The following is a 25,775-nucleotide window of genomic DNA, read 5'->3' as shown; positions in this document are numbered from 1 at the left end:
AGCAACAAGCATTGCACGATAATTATCAACCATATTAGTGCACATAATTCAATACAAAATAGTTGTTAATGGCGCCACATCCTATCATTAGCGCCATCTCCTAAGCATTGGGGAAAAATTCAAAATTATCTACTACGTCGGCAAGAAGCCAATATGTTTTGTGCATGCAGTATCTAGTATATGTTGTACGCAATCGTTTAATTGGGTGAACATTTTCTCGTAGAAGAGGACAAACTAATCGAAATGCTTTTTAAAACTCCACCATGCCACAACTTATAAAGGTATTCACGTTTTTAATTGTGCTGAGAATGTGTGTTTATCTACATTTTGGGATGAATTAATCTTCCCTGAATCGCACTACATTTCCCGATTTTAATAATATTACGAAATATGTTGAAAAAAATCCATATAAAACTTAATCACCCTTTAAAATTATCCATTACATTTCAAAACATCCGGGCCTGAGCGCCACCTCGGAAGTTGCATTGGCTCATTTATTAATGCATCTCAAATAAAGAGGTGGCGCGCGTGATTAACGGCCTTGAGTCTTTGCAGTAAAATTAAGGACGACACTTAACGCTTTTTTGTTTAAAAGAAGTCTCTTCTGTACGGAAATCCAGACAAAATGGAAAGTGTCGTCTCTAATTAGCATGTGCGTACTGCACAGGCTGATCCGAGACGACATTCTACGCGTAAGCATTAGGCCCCGTTTTCCTAGAACGAGGTCAATTTATTCATGAACAAGACTAGTAGTTCCTTACATAGGTTATCTATCTTCAGTACTGGAATGAATTGCATATTTTGTGTAACGTTGCACTTCATTCAAGTATGCGTGCGAGTGTATACAGTTTTCAGTTTACAACTGTCAATAGGCCAATTTATCAGTGTAGTATATCGTGTTTCAGGAAACATAAACAGGATGTTGAGCTTTAAGTTTTGAATTGAATGACAAGTTAAGATGTACATTTGAAGTGAGTTGTAACGGGATACTGTGAAGTATTATTTGTGCAGTATTTATAATGGTCATAGGCGGAATTCAACGCGCTTGAAGTGTTATTGAAATAAAATATACCTTATATATTAACTAAGGTTCTTTCCTCTGTGGAATGTAATATAAACTACACCTCACTGAGTCATTGTATCAGTTGTCTTGAAATATATTTTACGACTACTACGTGAACTAAAATGCAAGTATATTTCAACTGTGTTTACATTTTTTCGTTTGTACAAATCCATTTGCACTTAACCTACCGAACATATGCAACGGTAAACGGGTTTATTTAATGAGATATGCTAATGATTTAACGGTTTTTATGAACTAACCAAACGTTTGCGGTTTACACATATGACTGTTCTTTAGCAATTCGAAGTTGGAGAGAAAGCGAGAGAGAGAGAGAGAGAGAGAGAAACGACCCCCACAAAGTTGGAAGTAACCGATCTATATAGGAAGTGCTGATTATAGTTAAAGAGACATGGACGAGAGCCCGTTACAAGCTAGCGATGGGCGGCGGTTTAAAGAGTAAGTCTTTTTTATTTGAAAAATGTTATACTATTTTGTTCAATCGTACAATGAGCTTGAATGGCATTGTTTTTAGTAGTTCTCCACGAAACTAGATCTACTCATTATGCGTTCAAATGGAAATGATAAAAATGGACATAATAACACCATCACCATCAGCTGGGTTTACAGCCTTCACCACAACCAACCTAATGCAATCCCTTAATCGTTATCCAACACCAACGAGCGTCGATGCTACTGCTACAACCATTATTTGAAACTGTCCGCTTCCAAAATAAATACTGCGACTATCGGTTCTTATGCTGCAAATTACATCTCCCATTTTAAAGGAACTTTTTCACGTTTGTTAAAAATGTTTCAAATGTGCAAATTGTCATTGTTGTTATGATTTTTGGGAGGAACAGTAAAACTGATCATATACCATGATCTAAAATGTTCATTATTTGCATGTTTTGACGATTAAAAAAAATAAAGTTATAGAGCGTTACCAACGCGAAACGAATGAATAATTTGAGAGTTCTGGTGTTATCGTTATATTTTGTGACATTACGAGGTTTGCTTGTTTAATGCGCAAAATACACCACTCACTGTGTGAACAGTGCATTTTTAGATCGCTTTTGGGATCGCCTTTTGTCCGTCGTGCGTCCGTCGTCAACATTTTGCCTTGTGAACATTCTTAGAGGCAACATTTCTTGTCTGATCTTCATGAAACTTGGTCAGAACATTTGTCCCGATGATACCTCGACTGAGTTCGAAACTGGGTCATGCTGGGTCAAAAACTAGGTCAGTAGGAAAAACCTGGTGAACACTGTAGAAGTCACATTTGATGCCCAATCTTTATGTAAATTTTGCCAAAATGTTTGAAATTGTCTTAATGATATGTTGGTTGAGTTTAAAAATTGTTCCGGTCCGTTGAAAAACATGGCCGCCAGGGGGCGAGGCAGTGTTCCTTATGGCTATAGAGAAACCCTGTGAACACTCTAGAAGTCAAAATTTTTGCCCAATCATCATGAAACTTGGTCAAAACATTGGGTTCATTGATATATCGGATGAGTTCGAAAATGGTCCAGATCGTTGGAAAAACCATGGCCGCCAGGGGGCGGGGCAGTTTTCTCTATATGTATATAGTGAAAACATGTGAACACTCTAGAAGTCACATTTTTGGTCCAATCTTCATGAAATTTGGTCAGAACATATTTTCCTGGATACGACGGTTGAGTGTGAAAATGGTTTAGATCAGTAAAAAAACATGGCCTACATGGGGGGGGGGGGTCTTTTTTCCTTATATTTATATAGTAAAAAAGCTTGTGGACACTCTAGAAGTCACATTTGTTGCCTAATCATCATGAAATTTGGTCAAAACATTGGTTATGTGGATATCTCGGACGAGTTTGAAAACAGTAGTGAACATTTGAAAAACATGACCATAATAATACAGGATTATTATGTTGAGGATTGGTTGGGGATGAAGTGCAACAAACATATTTTTGCCGTCTGAAAACCCTTTATTAAGTATTCTCAAAATTTTAAGTAGTAATATTGATTTCACAAAAAATTACTTGAGCAGTTCTAAGTCAGGCCCCAGAGAGAAAGAGTAGAAACTATTCTCCCACTATCTTGTGTCAATTACATGTTAATTTGATGCAGTGGTCAGCTTACCAGCAGGCAGTCAATGAAAAGTAATAAATCACATGTAATGGGGCTGATAAGCTCAGGCTATATGTTTCCTTGATACCTTGATTGCAGATAAAAAGACACTGCGTTCATTTAACTGTGAATATTGTTAAGTTTAAAGCAACTGATTTGAAGTTTTATTCAAAGTTATTAGTTATTCTAAGTGTGGACTTTGTCAGATTTTCAAGAGGGGTCCATATTGCACAAGATCCTTCTCAGAAAGAAATGATGGTAAATTATTTGTTTATTTTAAGCATGGATTAATTTTAAATATCATAATTCTGGATATCAGTCCGTTGTTTGCCTATTTCTTTGAAATTTCAACAGAAGTTACCAAAATATTCTTTGAATATGCAGGGACTTGTGTTTTAGCTTCATTGTATATGATAGAAGTTACTAATTAGGCGAAATTAAAAAAATCTAGAAACCGGTAAAGGGCGGAGCTACCGTGTTTTTTTTTAAATTTCACCCAATAAGTACTGATTTATTTCAGTGTTTAACATCAGTTGTCCTAATATGAATAGCTGAAATGTAGATAGCAGATTTACATTCAGTTTACTCATGCACATTCATCCCGAACTCTTAATTATATTGATACCACTGTATAGCAATTGCTGTTCCCTGGAAAGGGCTGTAAACAAGAAGTTAGGCATCAAGCAACTGCCAGAGATAATGAGGTACCTTCCGTGGCTAATGGCTATTTCATTGGTCTGCGGCCATTAAATTACATGCAGCAATATGTGTGACAAGTGGCCAGCACAGGAATTTGGGGCCTGACTCTAAACTGTAGGGGAGAAACAACTGTATATGACTCGAATTGTGTTTGACCTTCAATCATGAATGCATGGCTTGTCAAGAATGCACTCTTATTTCTCCATTGATCCCATTCATACACCTGCTTATCAGCAACTAATTAATTATCTCTTGACTGAGCATGAATTGTTAATGTGATGTATCAGGCTTGCAGCTTAAAAGCCCTTAGTCCCTAGAAATAGGCCTCAGCTGGGAACTCACATCAAAGACCTTTAGACTGATAAGAATGGAACACAAATTGTTATGGCACACAGTTTATGGATGTCAGGTAAGTAGTTTTGGTGTGATTATCAAAGATTTGTGTTTTAAATAGGGTTGATTGTTGTTTTAATTGGAAATATCATTGCAACGCGAGTCTGAAAATAGTTCCAGTTTGTTTAAAAGCAAGGGCCGGAGGTGGGTGGCAGATTTCTTTTTATTGCTATAGTGAAACATTGTGAACTCTCTATAAGTTACATTTTCGTTCAATCTTAATGAAACATGCTGAGAACATATGTTCCTATAATATCTTGATTTACTTTGAAAATGGCTCCGGTGCTCTGAAGAGCATGGTTTCCAGGGGCGAGCGAATTTCTTCTTGTGAACCTTATGATAATATTTATGTTTCATGAAGTACTTTTATTATTTTGAACATCACCTTCCCAGAATAGTTTAGTTCCTTAAGGTCTCAGGTGAGCGCCTTAGAGCCCATGGCCATCTTGTTTACTGGAGCAATTTGGTTCCAATGTTTACATTTATCAAATTTCTAAGCATTTAATGACAAACTTTAATACACGCCAAAGTCTGTGAAAAAGTCTATTTAAGTTATTTACCATACTACCTATCTCATGTATGGTAACGGCACCACTTGCATAACGCAACCATCACCACCGCTAACACCGCCTAGGCCACAATTACCGTCGCCGTCATCATCATCATCACCATTATCATCATCATCATCATCATCATCATCATCATCATCATCATCATCATCATCATCATCATCATCATCATCATCATCATCATCATCATCATCATCATCATCATCATCATCATCATCATCATCATCATCACAATCATCATTATCATCACCATCATCATCATCAACAACAACATCAACAACAACATCACCATCAGCAACCTCATCGTTGTCGTCACCATCATCATCATCATCATTAATATAATTATTATCATTTTTATAATTTTTATAAAAACAAGCAAATTCGTTGAATTTATATCCCCCGCCAATATGCTTCTGGACACAAAATGTTATATTTGACACTCAAAAAAGCATTTATTAAGATACAAAAGGCCATAACTCCGTTATTAACAGATGGTGTACAATGCCATTTGGCGTGCATCATCCTGTTATCCATATATATACTCATACCAAGTTTCAATGAAGTCCGCCCAAGCACTTCCAAGATATTGCTCCGGACGGACGGACGGAAAGACGGATGGAAGGACGGACAACGCCAAAACAATATCCCTCCGCCTATGGCGAGGGATAATAATAGATATTAGTATTATTATCATCATTATTATTGTTCTGATTATTTGCATACGATCGCAGGATATTGCCAAATAATTCGCCATGCGAGAAAGAGACTGGTCCACTGATTAAGTACCAACTGATTGCGATGATCATTTCGGTTAGTATTCAGTAAACATAAATTATTCTGTCAAGCAAAACTTCCCGACCAATGTGATCATTGCAGTTGTGTATTTTGTTCATGAACATGATCATGAATCAGTTTATGCTGATTAATACTACCTAATGTAACCCTCATGGTTATGGGTGTATTTTATCCTAATCAACATAAATAAGATTTTTCATAGTTCACTTCTTTAAATAATGTTAGACTTTCAGTCAGTCTATAATGAGATACAATCATACCGAATATGGTAGTTATTCCATCTAGTGAATCTGACAGGATCTGAAATATATAAAACAATAAAATACTCAACAATAAAACAATAGTTCTGTTCTAGTGGCCTTAACATGTGTTTTATATGACTCGTATAATATTCAGGTACAACAGTGACATCAATAATCATAAAAACAGAATCGCAGCATACAAAACCTTACAAATAATGAATTAAGAATATAACATTAAACACATTTATAAAATTTATACAATTCTTACCAATTTATGGAATTGAGTCCTTTTCTCTGTCACTTCACTGACACTCAGTCACGCTTCTTTCAAGCTACTGGTGCTGTAAATTAGAGCATGCAAACAGATATTATGGTGTTTCAACTGAGTGTATAAGTTGCTATTTAAAAGTGAATTTATTAATTTGCTGCCATTCTGAACATTCGCGAAATCATGCGATTTGAACATTAAAGATTTTCAAACCTCAAACGAAATACAAAGAAAACAATGCAATGCAACCGTTTACAATTACATCCAAAAAATATTATATTATATATATATATATAGATATTGAAAAACAATGAAGTTGTTTCTCTGTTTTATATAATTATTTATTATACAATAAAATACAAACACAAGAACCAATACTGACCACTAGAGTGAACTTGAACTCGTTTTGTACATAAAATACAAATGTCTGCCAGCTGTTCCCTCCGAATTGATCATGTGACCACAATCAACAAAATACAATGTTAAAATAATAGGTAAGGATAATAAAACACTAAACAAATCTGGAGAAAGTCGACCTGGTCACACTTATATTAAAATGTTCACTAATATGATAATGGATTGGTTGATGCTGTTTGATACGAATCTTATATTAAAATGTTCATGAACATGATCATAAATCGATTGACGTTGTTTGATACGATCATAATTATAAAATGTTCATGAACACGATCATGAATCGGTTGATGTTGTTTGATACGATCCTAATAATATAATGTTCATTAACATGATCATGAATCGGCTGATGCTGTTTAATACGACCATAGAATTAATATGTCGATGCTGCCAACGATGAAGACGATGCTATGGTAATTTTAATGAATATGGTGGTGATGATGCTGTTGATGGGCTCGATGATAGTGGTGATGCTGCTGAGGAATATGATGGTGTTGTTGATGATTGTGATGATAGTTGTGCACATGGTCGTGGTTATGATAGTACTTTGGATGACGATGTTTATGTTGTTGTTGTTTATTATGATGATGATTACCATACGTGTCTATTTTTATTGAGAAGCTTAACAAAGTATAAATGCAGTTATCTTAATTATTTAGTGATTACTCAACCCATTGGCAGTGTGACCTTCGTGTTTTTAAGAAATTACCTTAAATGTGAGCATTGTGAGTGCAACAAGAATCTTTTTTAAACTACTGGTTGATGATTAAGTACTGTTTAAGACAAAACACGTACAGTGATTTTGTTCGCAATACATTTGACAGCGTGTACCTCTTGGATGGGAAAAAAGCGCGATACACCATGCAACTGGGGAAAATAAAACATAATCAATATGCTTATAAATATTATCACTATACCAATGGTTTGAGTCTTATTAATAAGACGCGCACAGAATTTAGAGATACTTTTTATATGGGCTCCAAATATTACCAATATAAATAGTAGGCTAATATTTGAGAGCTTTATCAAGTTGGACTACAAATATTACCAATATGAAAAGTAGCTAAATATTTGAGAGCCTCAACAAGTTGGACTACCAATGGTTTTTAAGTGTATGTTCAACTGCGTTTTCATATTTATATTATAAAGTGCTACGGAATTAAGTTGCTCTATATAAACTCAATAAACCAATTATAAAGTTTATTGGAAATGTTCGGAATCTTTTTGGGGAAATTTTTGTTCGAATTTTGGGAAAAAAATGTTAATTTTTTACCATTGGGAAATATCCTATTTTTACCTTATTTTAATGATTTTATTTTCAGGGGGCGACCATTGCTATACTCTGTATTCTTGAGAAGCGCTCCGAACACACGAGATGCAAGGCATTATGGCGCCGACCAGCAGTCATCTTGTAAGACATAAACTATCAAGTTTACTTCGAATATTCTGTCTATTTATTTTCAAATTAGACTTATGTGCATAGAATGAAAATCATTGCATTTATAATAAAAAAATGGTGAAATATATTTCGTCTCTTTTCCATTTTCATAAAATCATTTAAATTCGACGGCATGAAATTTCGTGTTTGTTTTTACACACACAAAGAATGAAATTTTCGTTGACCTTTTCTTTGATTTCTCTAAAATGGTCATTTTCCTGCGTACAATTACGATTATACATTAAATCAGCTCAGTCTAATATATTGCTAGGCCATTGGAATTGTGCGGACAATTTCGGATACTCATTTCAGTCCAACCAATAAACATGCTGGAAATTGTTCGCACAATTTTACGGTAAATCAGATCATTAAAGTTAACATGTTGGACCATTATTCGGACAATTTCGGATATTCGCTTTAGTCCAATTAACACGCTGGACTATTGTTGGGACAATTTCGGATACTCATTTCAGTCCAAAAACATTCTGGACTATTGTTCGGACAATTTTGGTTACTCATTTTAGTACAATAAACATGCTTGACTATTGTTCGGACAATTCGGATACTCAGTTCAGTCCAGTAAACATACTAGACCATTGTTCGGACGATTCGGATACTAATTTCAGTCCAATAAACATGCTGGACCATTGTTCGGACAATTTCGGATACATGATGTCATTTGGAAGTATCGCTGGATATTGTTACGTGCTCTTCAACATCAGAGGACTATTAAGCGCTGGTCCAGCTTGGTATCAAAGTACGTATCTAAACTATACTCAAGTCCTATTGAGGGATTTCTCCGATGTCTGCTGTCTAATGGCCTATTTAATTATTGGTCATTATCAAACATTTATTTGAAAAGTCAGTCACACCCATTCGTTTATTCTGACATAGACGATACTCTATATTCAAATAAAATAGTAGGGTTACGATTGGAAAAAGAATGAACTTACATAATCAATGTAATGAAGTGTATTAAATTGTTTGCGCCGCGGTTGGTTAACACTTGTTCACTTCTGAATGAATGCTACCGTTAAAGGTATGCGTGTTATTGCTTTTGTTATATATTATACATACGTGTTCATCAAATGCATAATGAAGTGTTATTTATTGTGTTTTGGTCCATTATTATTCATAAACAGAAAATGTTTCTCTTAGCACGTGTTTATATTTTCGTGCGTATAAAAATGTCATTTAGGTAGAATAATAAATCGACAACTTGTTTAAGTCATAGATACCGGAGGATCCTGGTAAATAAGCTACTAAAACCTCATTTATGTCACATCATATGCTGTACACATAAATATGTGATAAAGACGATTGTCGACTGCAAGTATTTTAAAATCATTTATATTCCCCGGCAGGATAACATTTTTTTTTCGTGGACAAGTAAATGCGTGGATTTCGTATTTTGTATTAATGAGGAAATTGCGTTGGTCATTTTCCTATGTGTTTATGTTAAAATCGTGGATCTATCGATCAACAAAAATGGTCATTTTCATATGTGTTTGTTTAATTCGTGGATTAATCGATGCATATAATCAACCAAAATGTTCATTTTTTATGTGTTTGTGTTTAATTCGTGGATCTATCGATGCACAGAATCAACCAAAATGGTCATTTTTCTATGTGTTTGTGTTTAATTCGTGGATCAATCGATGCGTATTATCAACCAGAATGGTAATTTTCCAATGTTTTTTTTTTAATTCGTGGATCTATCGATGCACAGAATCAACCAAAATGGTCATTTTCCTATGTGTTTGTGTTTAATTCGTGGATCTATCGATGCAAAGAATGAACCAAAATGGTCATTTTCCTATGTGTTTGTGTTTAATTCGTGGATCTATCGATGCACAGAATCAACCAAAATGGTCATTTTCCAATGTGTTTTTGTTTGATTCGTGTATATATCGATGCACATAATCAATTAAAATGGTAATTTTCCTATGTGTTTGTGTTTAATTAGTGGATCTATCGATGCAAAGAATGAACCAAAATGGTCATTTTCCTATGTGTTTGTGTTTAATTCGTGAACCTATCGATGCGCAGAATCAACCAAAATGTTTTTTTCTATCATGTTTGTTTGAAATTCGCGGATCTATCGATGCACAGAATCAACCAAAATGGTCATTTTCCTATGTGTTTGTGTTTAATTCGTGGATCTATCGATACAAAGAATGAACCAAAATAGTCATTTTTCTATAAGTTTGTGTTTAATTCGTGGATCTATCGATGCGCAGAATCAACCAAAATGGTCATTTTTCTATGTGTTTGTGTTTAATTCGTGGATCTATCGATGCACGGAATCAACCAAAATGGTCATTTTCCTATGTGTTTGTGTTTAATTCGTGGATCTATCGATGCGCAGAATCAACCAAAATGGTTATTTTCTTTTGTGTTTGTGTGTAATTCGTAGATATATCGATGCACGGAATCAACCAAAATGGTCATTTTCCTATGTGTTTGTGTTTAATTCGTGGATCTATCGATGCAGAGAATCAACCAGAATTGTCATTTTCCTATGTGTTTGTGTTTAATTCGTGGATCTATCGATGCACAGAATCAACCAAAATGGTCATTTTCCTATGTGTTAATTTTAAATTCGTAGATCTACTGACGCACAGAATCAACTGAAATGGTAATTTTTCTATGTGTTTGTGTGTAATTTAGGGATCTATCGATGCACAAAAGCAACCCAAATGGTCATTTTCATATGTGTTTGTGTTAAATTCGTGGATCTATCGTTGCACAGAAGCAACCCAAATGGTCATTTTCCTAGGTGTTTGTGTTAAATTCATGGATCTATCGATGCGCAGAATCAACCAAAATTAATCTTTAGCGAATAATAATGATTGTACCGTATATGAAGAAATTATTTGATGGAAATAAAAATTACAATAATTACTCGTTTGATATTTCAGCCTTGCTGATAATGCTGTACGTACTGGTCATTGGGTTTTTGTTTTACCCACTGTTCGCCTGTCTAACAACCAGCTGGGTGTTTGTGGGCTCCATATTGGGCCTGGGGTATTGCACATTCTGGTCATTGAAGTATAATCATTTTAATGCAAATACACGTTTTATTTTATAAAGGTAGTATTAATGGATCTTTAGAACTGTCTGGATAATTTGAATATTATATTCATAATGATATTCGATAGTTATTATATTTCACTGTGAATTGAAGAGCTATTAATATACGTAATAATAATGGTATATTATTCCTGTTCTAGCAATTTTTGTAATGAAAATATATTTGATAAAGAAAAAAAAATAGGTGGGATTAATATTTAAGACCATACACCGTACGGTTAAACTCAAGGTATTTGTTTGCTATTATAAGCGAATTCATAGACTGCGGAAAGGCATTTTAGTTATTTTATAACGTTTTACAAACAAATGATTAGTTAAAATGAAAATCATATTTTTTTTTACATATTTCTCACGAACTACGCTACAATTTGTATATGTAAAATGTCAAGTCATGGCTACACATCATTTATATGTGTCATTTTCTGAATGTGTCGATTGTTTCAACCAAGAGGATCCCATTTATCCGCTCCTTTATTAGCCTCCCTAGAAAACCGGGCGTTATGCATGTGCGAATAGTGTCGTCCCAGATTAGCCTGTGTTGTTAACACAGACCAATGAAAGGACTATATTTTTCACGTATATAGTATTTTTCGTATAAAGAATGTCCCTTCTTAGCGTAATTTCAGTTAAGGCGGACAGTGTCGTCCCTTTTTAGACTGTATAGACCGCACAGGCTAATCCGGGACGTCACTTTAAGCATTAACCCCCGTTGTCCGAATGCGCGGCTCTATATATTACCAGATTAGCGATAGCAACCCTTGTATCAATACAAGGTTGTTGGAGAATCAATTGCGGCACTATGTATACAAATACGGGTAGTTCTATAAATATGTAAGGGCGAGAAACGCGGAATAATATTTGTAGACAAATTACTTGAAACTCATACTTGTTATTGTTTATTATTTTTGGATGTCAGTATCATTAACTAGTATTACTATATAACACTCTATAGTTTAATAAAATAATATCTTTCTGTCCCGTAATCGTTCATAGTTCATAGACGACACATAGTTACTAACAATGTTCATTACTCTTAAATTACCGGTATGTAGCCTATCATTCGATATCTCGTCATGCGCGAATTGCCAAGATGACGAGTTTTGCATTAACTTCCATTTTCTCGTGCCGCGCATGGGACAAGTCGGCCCCTCTCTATTTATGTTAATTTCTCTGCATAATACAGGATAAAATATTCAACAACACCATGTATCAGTTTCTAGTCCAATTTAATGTCTAACATACTAAATATTTTCAGTTATACAAATACGTTGTGATTGCTACATGATCGTATCTTTCTCGATCCGTACGTCTCCAAGTCTAAACGCTAACTGTCTGTTTCCCTCTAACATCTGCCCAGTGAAACTCTGTTATGAATCCCATTGGTCAGTGTTCTATGCGTTTTTATTTCTGATTGGCTGAATTACAACCTGGAGAAGTCACTATTCAAGTATGCACCCGCTAATCAGCATTGTGATACCAATAAATAATGCAAATACAGCCCAAGGCTTGTGTTAACAGCATCGTAACCCCTTTGTTGTTAAACATGCACCAGATCCAAATATTTAATCTTTTTGATATACTTGTCAATATTTCGTACATAAAGAAAACCCAAATATTTATATTTCGTACATAAAGAAAACCCAAATATTTCACCCAATTTCTCATCATTATTTGACATTTCTCTTTCAGGTTATACGTTCACTTTATGCTTGTCATAAACTGTCCAAACGGAGGAGAAAACGTATGTAGCATTTAAACTTGTTTATCCCACATGCTGTTTTATTCATTATTTGTGGTTTTACAATTTCAGTATGTTTTCCCAACACGCATGGGAATGCGCATAAATAATGCTGATTACGACACTTTGTGACTGGAAAGAAACACACCTCAATAATTAGTACAAAGTATATTTTATATGCTTATCAAATATCCACCAATTCTTTATTTGTTCTCTTTTGAAAACTTATCAACTTAATTGTTTGTTCTATGAAATTGATCTGTTTTTACAAGATTCTAGATATTGCATCAACTGAAGATATGTTCTGTCATGTTAGGGAATTACCTTATAAACCTTCATTCCAGGGTTTAACGGGCCAAGAAATTGCGAAGCAAATTCCGGTGCTCGTGTGTACAATCGGTCTTGCATTCCGGTACCTGTACGTCCTGATACGGAACAGCATCCGGGCAATTAAAGCTCGATCAGCGGGACCATTTATCGAACGCGTAAGAACTTCATTTCACAGTTGTGCTTGTTGATATTTACATTTTCAGTGTGCTGCTTTCCGTTTTCAAATGAACAGATTTACGATTGACCAACCACATTTACAGATTTACGATTTATCAATCATATGAACAGATCTGCGATTGCCCTATTTAATTTAAAAATCTACGATTTAACTATTTAATTTACAAATTTTCGATCGAAGCTTGGTTCCGAGCACAGCTCGTACCATATTCCTGCCGCAAATATCAACACGTCATGATGTCCCATTAAAAATAATGGTTGATATGTATGATTTAAAGTATTGTGTTGTTGTTTTCTTGCATTTTAAAATGGACACAATATACAAGAAGCTAAACTATGTTGAAGATGACGGTGATATGCGTAAAATATAAACACTAACTAGAAATTATTCCATATCTTGAAAGATTTGCTTTGGAATGAAGTGGTTGCCGTTAACCCAGTAGAGTAGTTTGAGAATTGACTTACTGTTGAATTATTTATTTGTATTCGTCCGCATATAATGTTTAATGACTGTTTTCGTGGACAAGAACATTCTTGGATTTATGATGTTCAAAAGAAAGAATGTGCGTTGGTCAGTTTGGGGTCTGTTTATGTTTAATTCGTGGATCAGTCCACCCGTGAAATCGACGAAAATTAATGCCACGCAAATAATAACTGGGTTGACAGTAATTTATATAAATTAATAGAAAGATGAAGTTACGTCAAATCCACACAAATGGAAACTACAGTTACACCAGCAGGAAAGAAACGCGGTCCTCAATAGAAGACGATATATTGTGTTTGGTTGTAAATGTACTTCTGTCATTTTATACATGTGATGTTTGCAAAATATAAATTTGTTTTGGCATATGTTGATTATTTTGTTCCACTCATAAGGTCTAATGCATTTAATGATTTATGAACTATAAACATTTAATAAATATTGCATGGTGTTTAGTTAAGTACAATATTGAATGTATATAAAAGTATAATTTCACACTCGTGACTGACCTATCATGCATATTTATTCAATAATCACCTATGAAAGTTTAAACTGAACAATCAGTGAACAAAAATATAACCTTTTTTTTCAATTTTAAGGTTGAACGTCGAAAGTACGGCACTCCATATAACATCCAGTACGTTAAGAACCTGTTGGCGGGCACGAAGTTATATCAGAACATGTCATTCGACGCCTTGGACGGCGAACCAAGCTGGAAAACAAAGATTCGGTAGGCATAAAGATGTGGTACATTAATAAAAAATGATGTGATATTTACCTGTTTGCATATAACTGATGATGTTAGTAATGGTTTTACTTCCATAAAATATTGCTATGTTGTCAACGATGTACTTACTTTTAATTTTGATATAGTGTAAACGATTCACTTACTTTTTATGTTGATATAGTGTCAACGATTAACTTACTTATAATGTTGATATAGTTTCAACTATTAACTTACTTATAATGTTGTTAACGTGTCAACGATGTACTTACTTACAATGTTGATACAATATCAACTATATACTTACTTATAATCTTGATATAGTGTCAACGATGTACTTGTTTCAATAGTGTCCATGATTTACTTACTTATAATGTTTCTATATAGTGTCAACTTATATTGCATTAATGGCTTATAAACTTAAAGCAAAATACCTTTTCTTAGAAATATGTAATGTAGTGCTTAAACGTGTGTATTTTCGGCACTCTTTTTCAGTGCACTTTTGCGCCAGTATATCTACGTAAATGACCCGACATTAAAATATTCGCCGAGGATCATTGGCATTTTCACAGTAGCCTTGATATGTTCATACCAGGTAAGATAAAATGAAACAAGGCTGTCAAGCTTAACATACTTATTACATTTTATTTACACTTAAATGAATCATGAATATTGCTGGGCCAAGTGTGAGGTTGAGCGCTCTAAAAATTGGTTTAAACCCCCAATGCTCTGCATTGACCGTTCCATACGGTGACCCCAGCTTTATTCATTTATGTGTTATGTATGCTGTTTTGTATGGTGCTGTTTTGTGCTGTTTTGTGCTGTTTGGGCAATTGGTCACTTGCCTTGCCTAAAATAAAGGACTAACTTATTGTGTATAATGAGAATTAAATACTGCTCCAGCAGCTGGAGTTTCACTCCTTTATATTATATTAGTTATACTGTTTTAAGTTGTTTAAGATCAATTTCCAATAATCTCAATTTATCCTCCCATAATGTTCATATAACACAAATGTGTGTTGTTTAAAAAAAAATAAATTAAGTTAATAAAACAAATGACTTCTGGCAGTTTTTAAGGCTGTATTATCAAAGAGTCACGAAGTCAAATTTTCTTGGTTTTTAATGAGATGCAAAATATACTTTCCTGTCAGTGCATGTAACAATAGTCTCTGAAAAAATAAATTTTTTTTGGATGTATTAAACATGGTAGTATTTAATTGCTTGTACAGCTGCAAGAGTACCTTTCCTTTCGTGTGTCCAATGTACACATGATATAAACTGAAACAGAATCTCATCATTCAATAGTTTTTTAGCAAGTATATTAAGGCTTATTAAACATTAGCATTACCTCCATGTTGGTAGCTTTTTCAATACGCTCATGCAATAGTAGCTTTCCTATATATATGCGGACAACAGCATTCAGATTAGCAATGGTAAATACAATATGAGTTTTCTAATTAAAACGGATGTCACGGTGGAATAAAAACAAACACATTTTTGTGGTACTTTCGAGCATAGCTCATTTTACCCTTTCCCAATTCAGTACCAAAGTGAAAATGGCTGTATGCTACCACCATAGAACCAGAACAGCCTGCGAATTGCTCCTCGTTTGTTCAGATTGTGTGCTGTTTGCTGCTTATCAGTATTTTAGGATTTAAAATCAATTCTCTTATAACTAGAATCTAGTTAGAAAGGTCTTCAATTTATTTTGATGCTTAAAGGTTAAAATGCGTATGTGAGTGGTAAAGGGTTAATTAATATTTACCCTCTTGTTTCAGTTCGGTATTATAATCGTACTGGGATCCTACCAGCTTGAGAAGTTGGTGCAGTTCCTGTACCCAAACACGACGGCCGAAGGCAACAGTACCGTCGACGACAGCGGTTGTTCGTTCCTCAGACTTATGGTCAATACGGTCAACGGTAGGTCAATACGGTAAACGGTAGGTGAAGGTGGCCGTCGACGGTAAACCAACAATGAAAGTGAATGCGGTAAACGATTGGTACATATGGTCAACGGTTTTCCAAGACGGTCCAACGGTAAACCAACGATTATGGTAGATATGTCAATGGTAAACCAACGTAAGACTTATGGTCAATAAGGTCAATGAGAGGTCAAAACGGTCAATAATAAGTCCATACGGTCGACGATAAACCAACAATGGTGGTCAATACGGTAAACGATACGGTCAACGGTATTTCAGGACGGCCCAATGGTAAAGCAACAATTATGGTAGATATGCCAATGGTATATAAATCTTAGACTTATGGTAAATAGGTCAACGGTAAGTAAACGCCACAACTCACAACCCATATAACTTAAGTCATAAGTATTTACTTAATCAAAGTGCAGAAAATGCGCAGAATTTTGCAGTTACAGGCTACCTGTTTTGATATGTGTTACATATTTATTGTAGCTGAAAAAATGTAACACGATGCACTAGATGTAATGTTAAACACAAAAGTTCATTTATGTCGACAGTTTCAAGCATAATATGGTTAGTTATTTAAAATAATTGGCTTGATGATTCTTTTCTATATTTGAAAGCGTTTTATTACGTCTTCACTTATTTCTATATTTTGGTAAAATGTAATGAAAACACTGTGTTTTCATGTTCGACTTATTGATATCGAAGTGTTGTGGTTTGAACTAATTGTGGGTCTAAATGCGTAAAGTAGTTAAGTATATTATTACCAATAAATACTTGTATAACTTCGCACTAAACATTTAAAAAAAATTAAAATTCACTATCCAGTACCTTAACTAGTTTCAATTATTAAGGAGCCAAAATTAGCAAATATTACACAACTGATGTTGGGAAACATTGCTTCTTATAGATTTATGTACCTTTCTAAGCATATTTCTTTTGATCTTAATTTCAGTGTCGGCCTTGTTGTCTTTTATACTGTCGTCCCTGTTGACCCTGTTTTCAATCTTCCAAATTCTCACCAACTACCGCCACAATATCAAGCTGATGTTTAAAGGCATATTCAACCATTTGCCCTTGACCGCGAAGACAGAAACGCTGTGTTTGTGTTGGTAAGTTTGCAGAAGTTTTCGCATGTGTGTGAAACATTACTGATTAGATTATCTCACTCCTCGCCCTTTATAGACAATAACCTCTTTGCTCATATTAAGTACATACTTATGTACTTTGCCAGGCAATCTCAACAATTGGCAAACAAAAGTATACACTTCTTTAAATATACCGATAACGTTATTTAAATATTGTAAATGGTACATCAAAACGAACGATTTAAAACCATTAAGTGTCTGCTGCTTAATGTATAATTCCGAAAATCAGACAAACAGTTTGATTTACACCACTGGCAACATGAGTTTATATTTATTTTTCATTAGTCTGACAGCATGGCCTATGCAGGTTCACAAATAGCGTATATACTATGGGGTAAGTGGGCACGTTCAATACTCAAATCTTAATCAAATAATTTTCCAATATATTCTAAATATATATTCACATATAAGATAAACTGATGAAGTTGCATTAAGTTTCTTTCACACATCGGTAATACGGTTATTAATGTAACCATACTGTACGTGGCGGAATGAAATAAGTTATAAGAACGTTATAACATTTTATGGTTCATTGTAATATATGTTAGGATATTCTTTGTCAAAGAAGACGCAAACATTATTTATAAGTTTGCGATGATAAGTATTGAAATATCAACACAAGTATATCCCTCAGTGTTCACTATATATATATATATATATATATATATATATATATATATATATATATATATATATATATATATATTACTTGTTTGCGTTTGTAAGTCTCGACAGACAATTGACTTGCGTCCCTTGAGTATGTCACGGTTGTTTATTCAACGTCTGGTTGCTTGTTGCTTGTGCAGCGGTCACTGTCGTTGTGGAAACCTTATCTGCCGCATATTGCAAATATACAGGCCAAATCGGCTTCCTGCCGCAGCTGTCTGCCCCTTTTTTCTTTGCGCGTGTTGTTGGCAGGCTAGTGGAACATGTCTGTTTTGTTTTCAGGATACATCATTGTGTGGGCTGTCCTGCTTTTGACGTTCTTTGCACTCGCCTACCTTATCGTGCTGCCTGTGTTCGGACTAATCTCTCGAGATGTCCTGAAGTACATGTGGAACCTTCTGTACGTCGTGCATGTGACCCCCTTCTGGAACAAATGGGATTAATGCATACATGTGCGTTTAGTGTCGGTTCAGATTAGCTAGCGCCTTCGTACTAGCTAATTGCGAACAACAATTTTCGCATAGATTGGATTTTCGCGAAGAAGAGGCTTCCTTCAAAGAACACATTGCATATTTACGGAAAGTGTCTTCCCTGATTATTTGGCGGACTGCATAGGCTAATCTGGATCTTTGCGCATATGCTATTATTGAAGTTTTCTCAGAATGAGACTTGTATTTTAAAATTGTTCGGAAGGACAACTGATCTACATAACACACCAAGTTGCCATCATTTTTGTCTTTTAATTGAGTATTTATGTTGTTTTTCATTTTTATTAATAAAGACCAAAGTTTGGTATTAATATATTCAGCAAATTGCATATAAAAGTTGTTCTGAAAAAGGTTGAGCTACTCATAGATTGATAATAATATCTGTTGTTCTTGTAGATCAGGAGTTCTTATTTTCTACGCCTTTACGTTTGATAATAATATCTGTTGTTCTTGTAGATCAGGAGTTCTTATTTTCTACGCCTTTACGTTGCTGCAAAAGTTATTCTGTCGTGGACTTCTTCAGACCCGGATATCGGTTGATTCGCAAAGAAAACAAGACACGTCCGTTATTTTGGCTTTGGACAACAGGTAGGTTTATTTGTATGTTGGTATTGGAATATTGATGGTCTTATTCTGTTATAATATTCACCGGTTACAGCTATAGAAAGTTAGTTCTTACCGTTGGTTGCCCAGTATCAAAACCTATAGCGTAATCCAGGATAATGTCATAGGTATATACTTGCTTTGATTGGCCCAAATCGTAGATTTTTAATTGTATTTGCTTTAGCTACTTTCATTACAGAGGTATTTATGATAAATTTCGTGAAATTTTCCAGCTTAAAAATGGTACCCTGTCTTTGACATTGACTAGCCCCAACTTCAATCTATTCATCCGGGCGAATTTGCGAACACTTTTTATCCCTGGGTTATATTTGCAAGGAAATATTCCACAATGTCACTAATGTCACGTTCTTCTTCTACATCGTCCTCGAACTATACGTCTGTATTCGGTTATATTTTCAGGAAGATATTCCACAATGTCACTTATTTCACGTTCTTCTTCTACATCGTGCTCGGCCTGTTCGGCTGTCTTCTCACCATTATTAAGGGCATGATCCTGGGCATCATGTACCTCTCCAGGCTGGACAAGTGTGGTCTCGTAAATGGCTTCGAAACATGGGATAAAGGTCGCTGTAGATTGGGAATATTTGTGCTGTAACTTACGAATAGTTGTACTGTATATTACGTATTGTTGTTATGTAGCTTACGCATAGCTTTAACGAAATGTAAAATATACAAGTGTTGATAATAATTATATTAATGTTATTATTCTGTTAATACAATAACATTTACCTGGGGCAAAGGTAAGAAACTGGTTTGGGGTATTTCAAATGATATTTAAATGCATTTGTATGAATGATCTATACGATGACATGTTGCTCTTTAAAACTACCTGGTCATTAGGTGAAATCTATGAATAATGTAAAGATCATCCGTCTACAATGTAAATCATGTAGATTTATCCTAAAAATTACAATTGTTCTGGTATATATGTTTTATGTTTTATTCTTAGCATTGTATATCACTTCCGCATGAAAATGTCCAAATTTTTATCATGAGAATGATTGTGTTTTAGTCAACGAATAGTAAAGTTGTGGTTTAGCTTACGAATAACTGTGCTGTACCTGACGCTTAGTAGGGCTGTAGCCTTCGTTTAGTTGTACTGTAGCCTTTGTTTAGTTTTGCTGTAGCCTTCGTTTAGTTGTAATGTAGCTCATGTGTAATTGTGCTGGCAACTTTGTTTAGTTTTGCTGTAGCCTTCGTTCATTTGTACTTAAGTCTTCCTTCAGTTGTACTGTAACCTTCGTTTGTTTGTACTGTAGCATCCGTTTTGTTATATTATAGTCTTCGTTTAGTTGTGCTGAAGCCTAAGTTTAGTTGTACTTAGGTATTCGTAAAGTTGTATAATAGCCTTCGTTTATTTATAGTCGAACCTTCGTGTAGTTGTACTGTTGCATTCGTTTAGTTGTAATGTTGTCTTCGTTTACTTGTACTGTAGCCTACGTTTAAGTGTACTGTAGTCTACTTTTAATTGTGCTGTAGCCTACGTTTAGATGCCATGTTGCCTACCTTCAGTTGTGCTGTAGCCTTCGCTTAGTTTTACTGGAGCCTTCGTTTAGTTGTACTGTAGCATTTTATTAGTTGTTTTGTAGCCTTTGTTTTGTTGTACTTTACGCTACGCTTAGTTGTACTGTAGCCTTCGTTTAGTTGTACTTTATGCTACGTTTAGTTGTACTGTAGCCTTCGTTTAGTTGAGTTGTAGCCTTCGTTTTTATACCCCCACAAACGAAGTTAAGGGGGTATATAGGAGTGAGCTGTTGTTTTCATCCGATCTTCACCAAACTTGGTCCGATGTTGTATCTAGATGATGTCTAGGTCAAGTTCGAATATGGTTCATGCCGGGTCAAAAACTAGGTCACGGGGTCTATTAGTGCGTTTTAAACATTGAGCATGGTGTCAGCTCTCTAATTCAAGTAGTTTTTATCCGAGCTTTACCAAACTTGGTCAAAAGTTGTATCTAGATGATGTCTAGGCCAAGTTTTAACATGGGTCATGGCAGGTCAAAAACTAGGTCACAGAGACACTTAGTGCGTTTTAAACATCAAGCATGATGTCCGCTATCTAATTCAAGTAGTTTTTATCCATTCCTCACCAAACTTGGTCAGAAGTTGTATCTAGGTGATGTCTAGGTCAAGTTTGAATATGGGTCATGCCGGGTGAAAAAACTAATTGAGTCACTTAGTGCGTTTTAAACATTCGGCATGGTGTCCGCTCTCTAATTCAAGTAGTTTTTATCCGATATCTTCACCAAAATTGGTCAGAAGTTGTATCTAAATGATCCCTACGCCAAGTTTGAACATGGACCATGCTGGGTCAAAAACTAGGTCACGGGGTCACTTAGTACTTTTTTTAATAATTAGCATGGTGTCCGCTCTCTAATTCGAGTAGTTTTCATCCGATCATCACCAAAGTTGGTCAGAAGTTTTATCAAGATGATCTTAAGGCCAAGTTCGAACATGGGTCATGTCAGATCAAAAACTAGGTCAAGGGGGCCACTTAGTACGTTATACACATTCAGCATGGTGTCCGCTCTTTAATTCAAGTAGTTTTTATCCGATGTTCACCATGCTTGGTCAGAAGTTGTATCTAGATGATGTGTAGGTCAAGTTTGAACATGGGCCATGCCGGGTCAAAAACTAGGTCACGGGGTCAATTAGTGCGTTTTAAACATTGAGCATGGTGTCCGCGGTTTTTTGTGAAGACAACATGCAAAATATTATGTGTCAATGCGGCATGTGGGGGTATTGGTCACGTCTGTGACAAGGCTCTAGTTTTTACTGTATTCATCGTTTAGTTATGTTGTAGCCTACGTTTTGGTGCGTTGTAGCCTACGTTTAGATGTACTGTAGTCTTCGTTTAGTTGTTATATAGTCTTCGTTAAGATGTGTTGTAGCCTTCGTTTAGTTATACTGTAGTTTGCATTTAGTTGTACTGTTGCTTACGAACAGTTGTGCTGTAATTCACGAATAGTGGTGACGTAGCTTACGGATAGTTTTGATGTTGGGTTGTAGTTTTGATGTTGATGTTTGATGTTTGTGATGTAGCTTAATAGTTGTTACGTTGTTAACGAATAATTACCGGTAGGGTGTTTATTAACAAAGGCGAGAATCTGACACGAAAATACAATTTTCTCTAAATACTGTTTGTTATAATTCACAAAGTCGTTTTATTTTTGTTCGTTAGGTTACATGAACTACGTTAGTTTCCTCCATTTCGAAGAGTGCCATCGACACCCGGTCTGGTTGGTATTTTGTGACATTCTGATTGACTGTATGCCACAAAACCGGAACCAGGCTCGCCTCAACACATACGGAACCGTTGATGACGTTTCAACAGACGTCACTTATTCCAGCTCTTGGACTGCGTTAGTAAGGCCGAGACGTCGTTGGTTGAAAGCGTACACTATGGTGAGGAATCCATCTGTGAGAGCAAAACAGATTGAAGCAGACTATGACACGCTAGAGGACATTGACATTACTGATCTTTCTGACCAGGCTATCATTGACGTATCTAATACTGACCTGCCAAACACTGGCGTTGCTCATCATGATCAAACGGTCATGCACATGGATCATAACGATAAATCAGTGCTAGTTTAGTTGATGTTGTTTTGTGGGGAGGGAGGTCATAGTTTTGTAAAACGATAAACTGTTAAGTGCCAGTGCATACAGTTAATTTTTTATTTGCTTAATTGTATATGTTTATATATTCTTAATTTATATAAATTATATATTTATACATTAAACTTCTAACAATAACATGAATTGAGAATCGTTTTTTTAAGCTTTCCATATTGCAGATTTAGTACCAATACTTTGATACGGTAAAATGTCTTTAGATTTCCATATTGCATATTTAGTACCAATGCTCTGATACCGTAAACATGTCTAAAGCTTTCCATATTGCAGATTCTTATAAAGAAGTGAAACTCCAGCTGCTGGAGCAGTATTGAATTCTCATTAAAAACAATTAGTTGGTCCTTTATTTAAGGCAAGTGACCGATTGCCCAAACAATACAAAAACAGCACAATACAGCACAATACAAACCAACATACACACAAAATAGTACAAATGCATTGATACGGTAATCTGTCTTAAGCTTTCCCTACTGCAGATTTTATACCAATACTTTGATATGGTAAACTGTCTTATGCTGTCCATATTGCAGATTAAGTACCAATACTTTGATACGGTGAAATTCTTAAGCTTTCCATATTGCAGATTTCGTACCAATACTTTGATACGGTACAATGTCTAAAGATTTCCATATTGCAGATTTAGTACCAATACTTTGGAACGGTAAAATGTCTTAAGCTTTATATGTTGCAGATTTAGTACCAATACTTTGATACGGTTAAATGTCTTAAACGTTACCTACTGCAGATTTAGTACCAATACTTTGATACGGTAAAATGTCTTAAGCTTCCCATATTGCAGATTTAGTACCAATACTTTGAAACGGCAAAATGTCTTAAAAACTTACCATATTGCAGATTTAGTACCAATATTTTGAAACGGTAAAATGTCTTAAGCTTTCCATATTGCAAATTTTGTACCAATACTTTGATACGGTAAAATATATTAAGCTTTTCATATTGCAGATTTATTTCCAATACTTTGATACGTTTAAATGTTAAAAACTCTTGAACGAAAGTCTACAGACTATTGATTGAACATGTAGTCAACATTTTGTCAACGATGCTATTATAAACGAAGGTCAGACATATAATTCAAGAAATGATAATAATCAAATAAAGAGATGCCACATGTTACACACATTAATATCGGATAATTTAAAGCCGAATTAATAACAATAATTGTCAGATAAACACTAAAGATATGCTAGTAGAAATGAAAAAAGCGGCACGTGAGTGTTTTGAAAATAATACTTTTAACGAATTATACTTAAGTCATATATATTAAATTATATGATTGTACATAGTTCACATGATATCACACGTTTTGGTAAACAAAATGAAAAAAACATTGTTTTAGATTTGTAAATTGTCGTCGTAGTTATGATATTTGTGAGGAAATAGTAATACTGAACATTTACCAAAATTACTATGCTCTGCAATGTCCATAATATGCATCTTTTGACGATTTAAAAAACCTGAAAATTATAAAGCTTTGAAACGCGAAACGATTGAATAATTGTAGAGATCTGTAATTGTCGTTATAGTTTGTGACACTGCGATGATTGCTTATATAATAGATAAAATACATCACTCATAGTATGATCATGGATGGCCGAGTGGTCTATTCGTTAGACCTTTGCTACAGCAGTAAGAGGTTCGAGATCAGTTGAGGGTTACTTTTTTCTTTCTTAATTTATTCTTCTTGTTTTACTGGAGATTTTAGATCTTATGTCTATATTTATCAATATAAGGCATTTACTGACAAACTTCAATACATGACAAAATCTGTGAAAAGGTCTATTTAAAACACAACATAAAGTAAATATCTCAACGGACGGCTAGTGGTGGTATTTGCTTACAACGGTACGTACTACCTTACGTGCCTAATGTATATTATATTTTTTATTGTTATCGCATTCCTTTGTAATACAATTGTATTTATTCTGTAGCTTGTGATTTATCATCATAGTTTATGTTATATAATAATGCTTATGTATACATGATACAATATAATATCACAATATAATATCAGTATAAGTTGGTTTTATTTTGAAAAAAGTACATGCAGACGCAATATTACCAGTTGAGTTGAGTTGAAACGTACTCATAGTTTTTGTATAGTGATATTTGTTTTTTAATTCAATATTACACATACAATGTATAAATGTCAATGATCATACAACAAAGTGAAACCATGAAGCAGCAATAATGTTCAAAAAATGTTATACAAGATATGCTAATATATATGTTTGACCTTGTTTTCTTTTGGTTTAAAGAAAGGTTAATATGTATCATTTTTCTTTTGTTTTTTGTGTTTTTATTGTGATAGTTGTTTAACAAAAAGAAAAACAACAGGATAGTTATGAATAAGGATGGGTTGCATAAAGTGGGTAGAAAGCATACTGGACTTGTTATGAATGTGTAATGTGTTTCCATTTTTGTTCAAATATATAAAGTGTATCATTGTTTAGGGCTATTTCTTTTTCAATTTGAATCTTCAGTTTTAAATAATTGATAAAACAGTTCATCGTGGGTATTTTTGTTTTATGTTTTTCATGCTGAATATAAAATATTACATTAATATAATTATATAATTCACAGCATTATTAATATCTTGAATTTTGAAGGTATTTACTTCTAAACTGATGTCTTAGAGAGATAGTTTAACATTTAACTGTTGTTTTTCCAGAAAGGTTGTCAATTGATTCCATAGAGATTGAGTGTGTTTACACTCCCAGAAAATGTGTTCAATTGTTTCAATA

The 25,775-nt window shown here is 34.5% G+C and overlaps 3 protein-coding genes across 4 annotated transcripts in view; 1 reads left to right on the top strand and 2 right to left on the bottom strand.

The window, feature by feature from the left end:
- Nucleotides 1-25,775, bottom strand: part of LOC127845424 (uncharacterized) — a 564,768-nt gene that overhangs the window by 114,739 nt on the left and 424,254 nt on the right. The gene's annotated exons all lie outside the window — the stretch shown is intronic.
- LOC127845416 (uncharacterized) overlaps nucleotides 1-25,775 on the bottom strand; it is a 577,557-nt gene that overhangs the window by 139,006 nt on the left and 412,776 nt on the right. The gene's annotated exons all lie outside the window — the stretch shown is intronic.
- On the top strand, nucleotides 846-25,031 carry LOC127845426 (stimulated by retinoic acid gene 6 protein-like). 2 transcript variants are annotated; one of them, XM_052376328.1, is made up of 14 exons: nucleotides 846-1,519; nucleotides 7,869-7,957; nucleotides 8,611-8,741; nucleotides 12,767-12,818; nucleotides 13,160-13,300; nucleotides 14,403-14,533; nucleotides 15,023-15,122; nucleotides 16,306-16,447; nucleotides 17,408-17,564; nucleotides 17,886-17,934; nucleotides 18,549-18,718; nucleotides 19,211-19,342; nucleotides 19,778-19,941; nucleotides 22,559-25,031. In XM_052376328.1, exons 2-10 carry the CDS (start codon nucleotides 7,922-7,924, stop codon nucleotides 17,917-17,919), a joined length of 924 nt encoding a protein of 307 aa, XP_052232288.1. In that variant the 5' UTR covers nucleotides 846-1,519; nucleotides 7,869-7,921; the 3' UTR covers nucleotides 17,920-17,934; nucleotides 18,549-18,718; nucleotides 19,211-19,342; nucleotides 19,778-19,941; nucleotides 22,559-25,031. The 2 variants fall into 2 exon arrangements, with proteins under 2 accessions (XP_052232288.1, XP_052232289.1); XM_052376329.1 differs by lacking the exons at nucleotides 846-1,519; nucleotides 7,869-7,957; nucleotides 8,611-8,741; ... (3 more) ...; nucleotides 15,023-15,122; nucleotides 16,306-16,447 and adding an exon at nucleotides 16,465-17,022 and having other exon boundaries at nucleotides 18,549-18,666.

The sequence above is a fragment of the Dreissena polymorpha genome, chromosome 9, assembly GCF_020536995.1.
Source record: "Dreissena polymorpha isolate Duluth1 chromosome 9, UMN_Dpol_1.0, whole genome shotgun sequence".
In the NCBI taxonomy this organism is placed as follows: domain Eukaryota; kingdom Metazoa; phylum Mollusca; class Bivalvia; order Myida; family Dreissenidae; genus Dreissena; species Dreissena polymorpha.
This window is presented reverse-complemented; position numbering and strand designations above follow the sequence as displayed.

Bases quoted from the DNA above. Each gene is read 5' to 3' on its own strand.
- LOC127845426 (XM_052376328.1), top strand. From the start codon at position 7,922: ATGCAAGGCATTATGGCGCCGACCAGCAGTCATCTT. The intron at 12,819-13,159 runs GTATGTAGCATT...CCTTCATTCCAG, and splicing joins GTCCAAACGGAGGAGAAAAC to GGTTTAACGGGCCAAGAAAT. The intron at 13,301-14,402 runs GTAAGAACTTCA...TTCAATTTTAAG, and splicing joins CGGGACCATTTATCGAACGC to GTTGAACGTCGAAAGTACGG.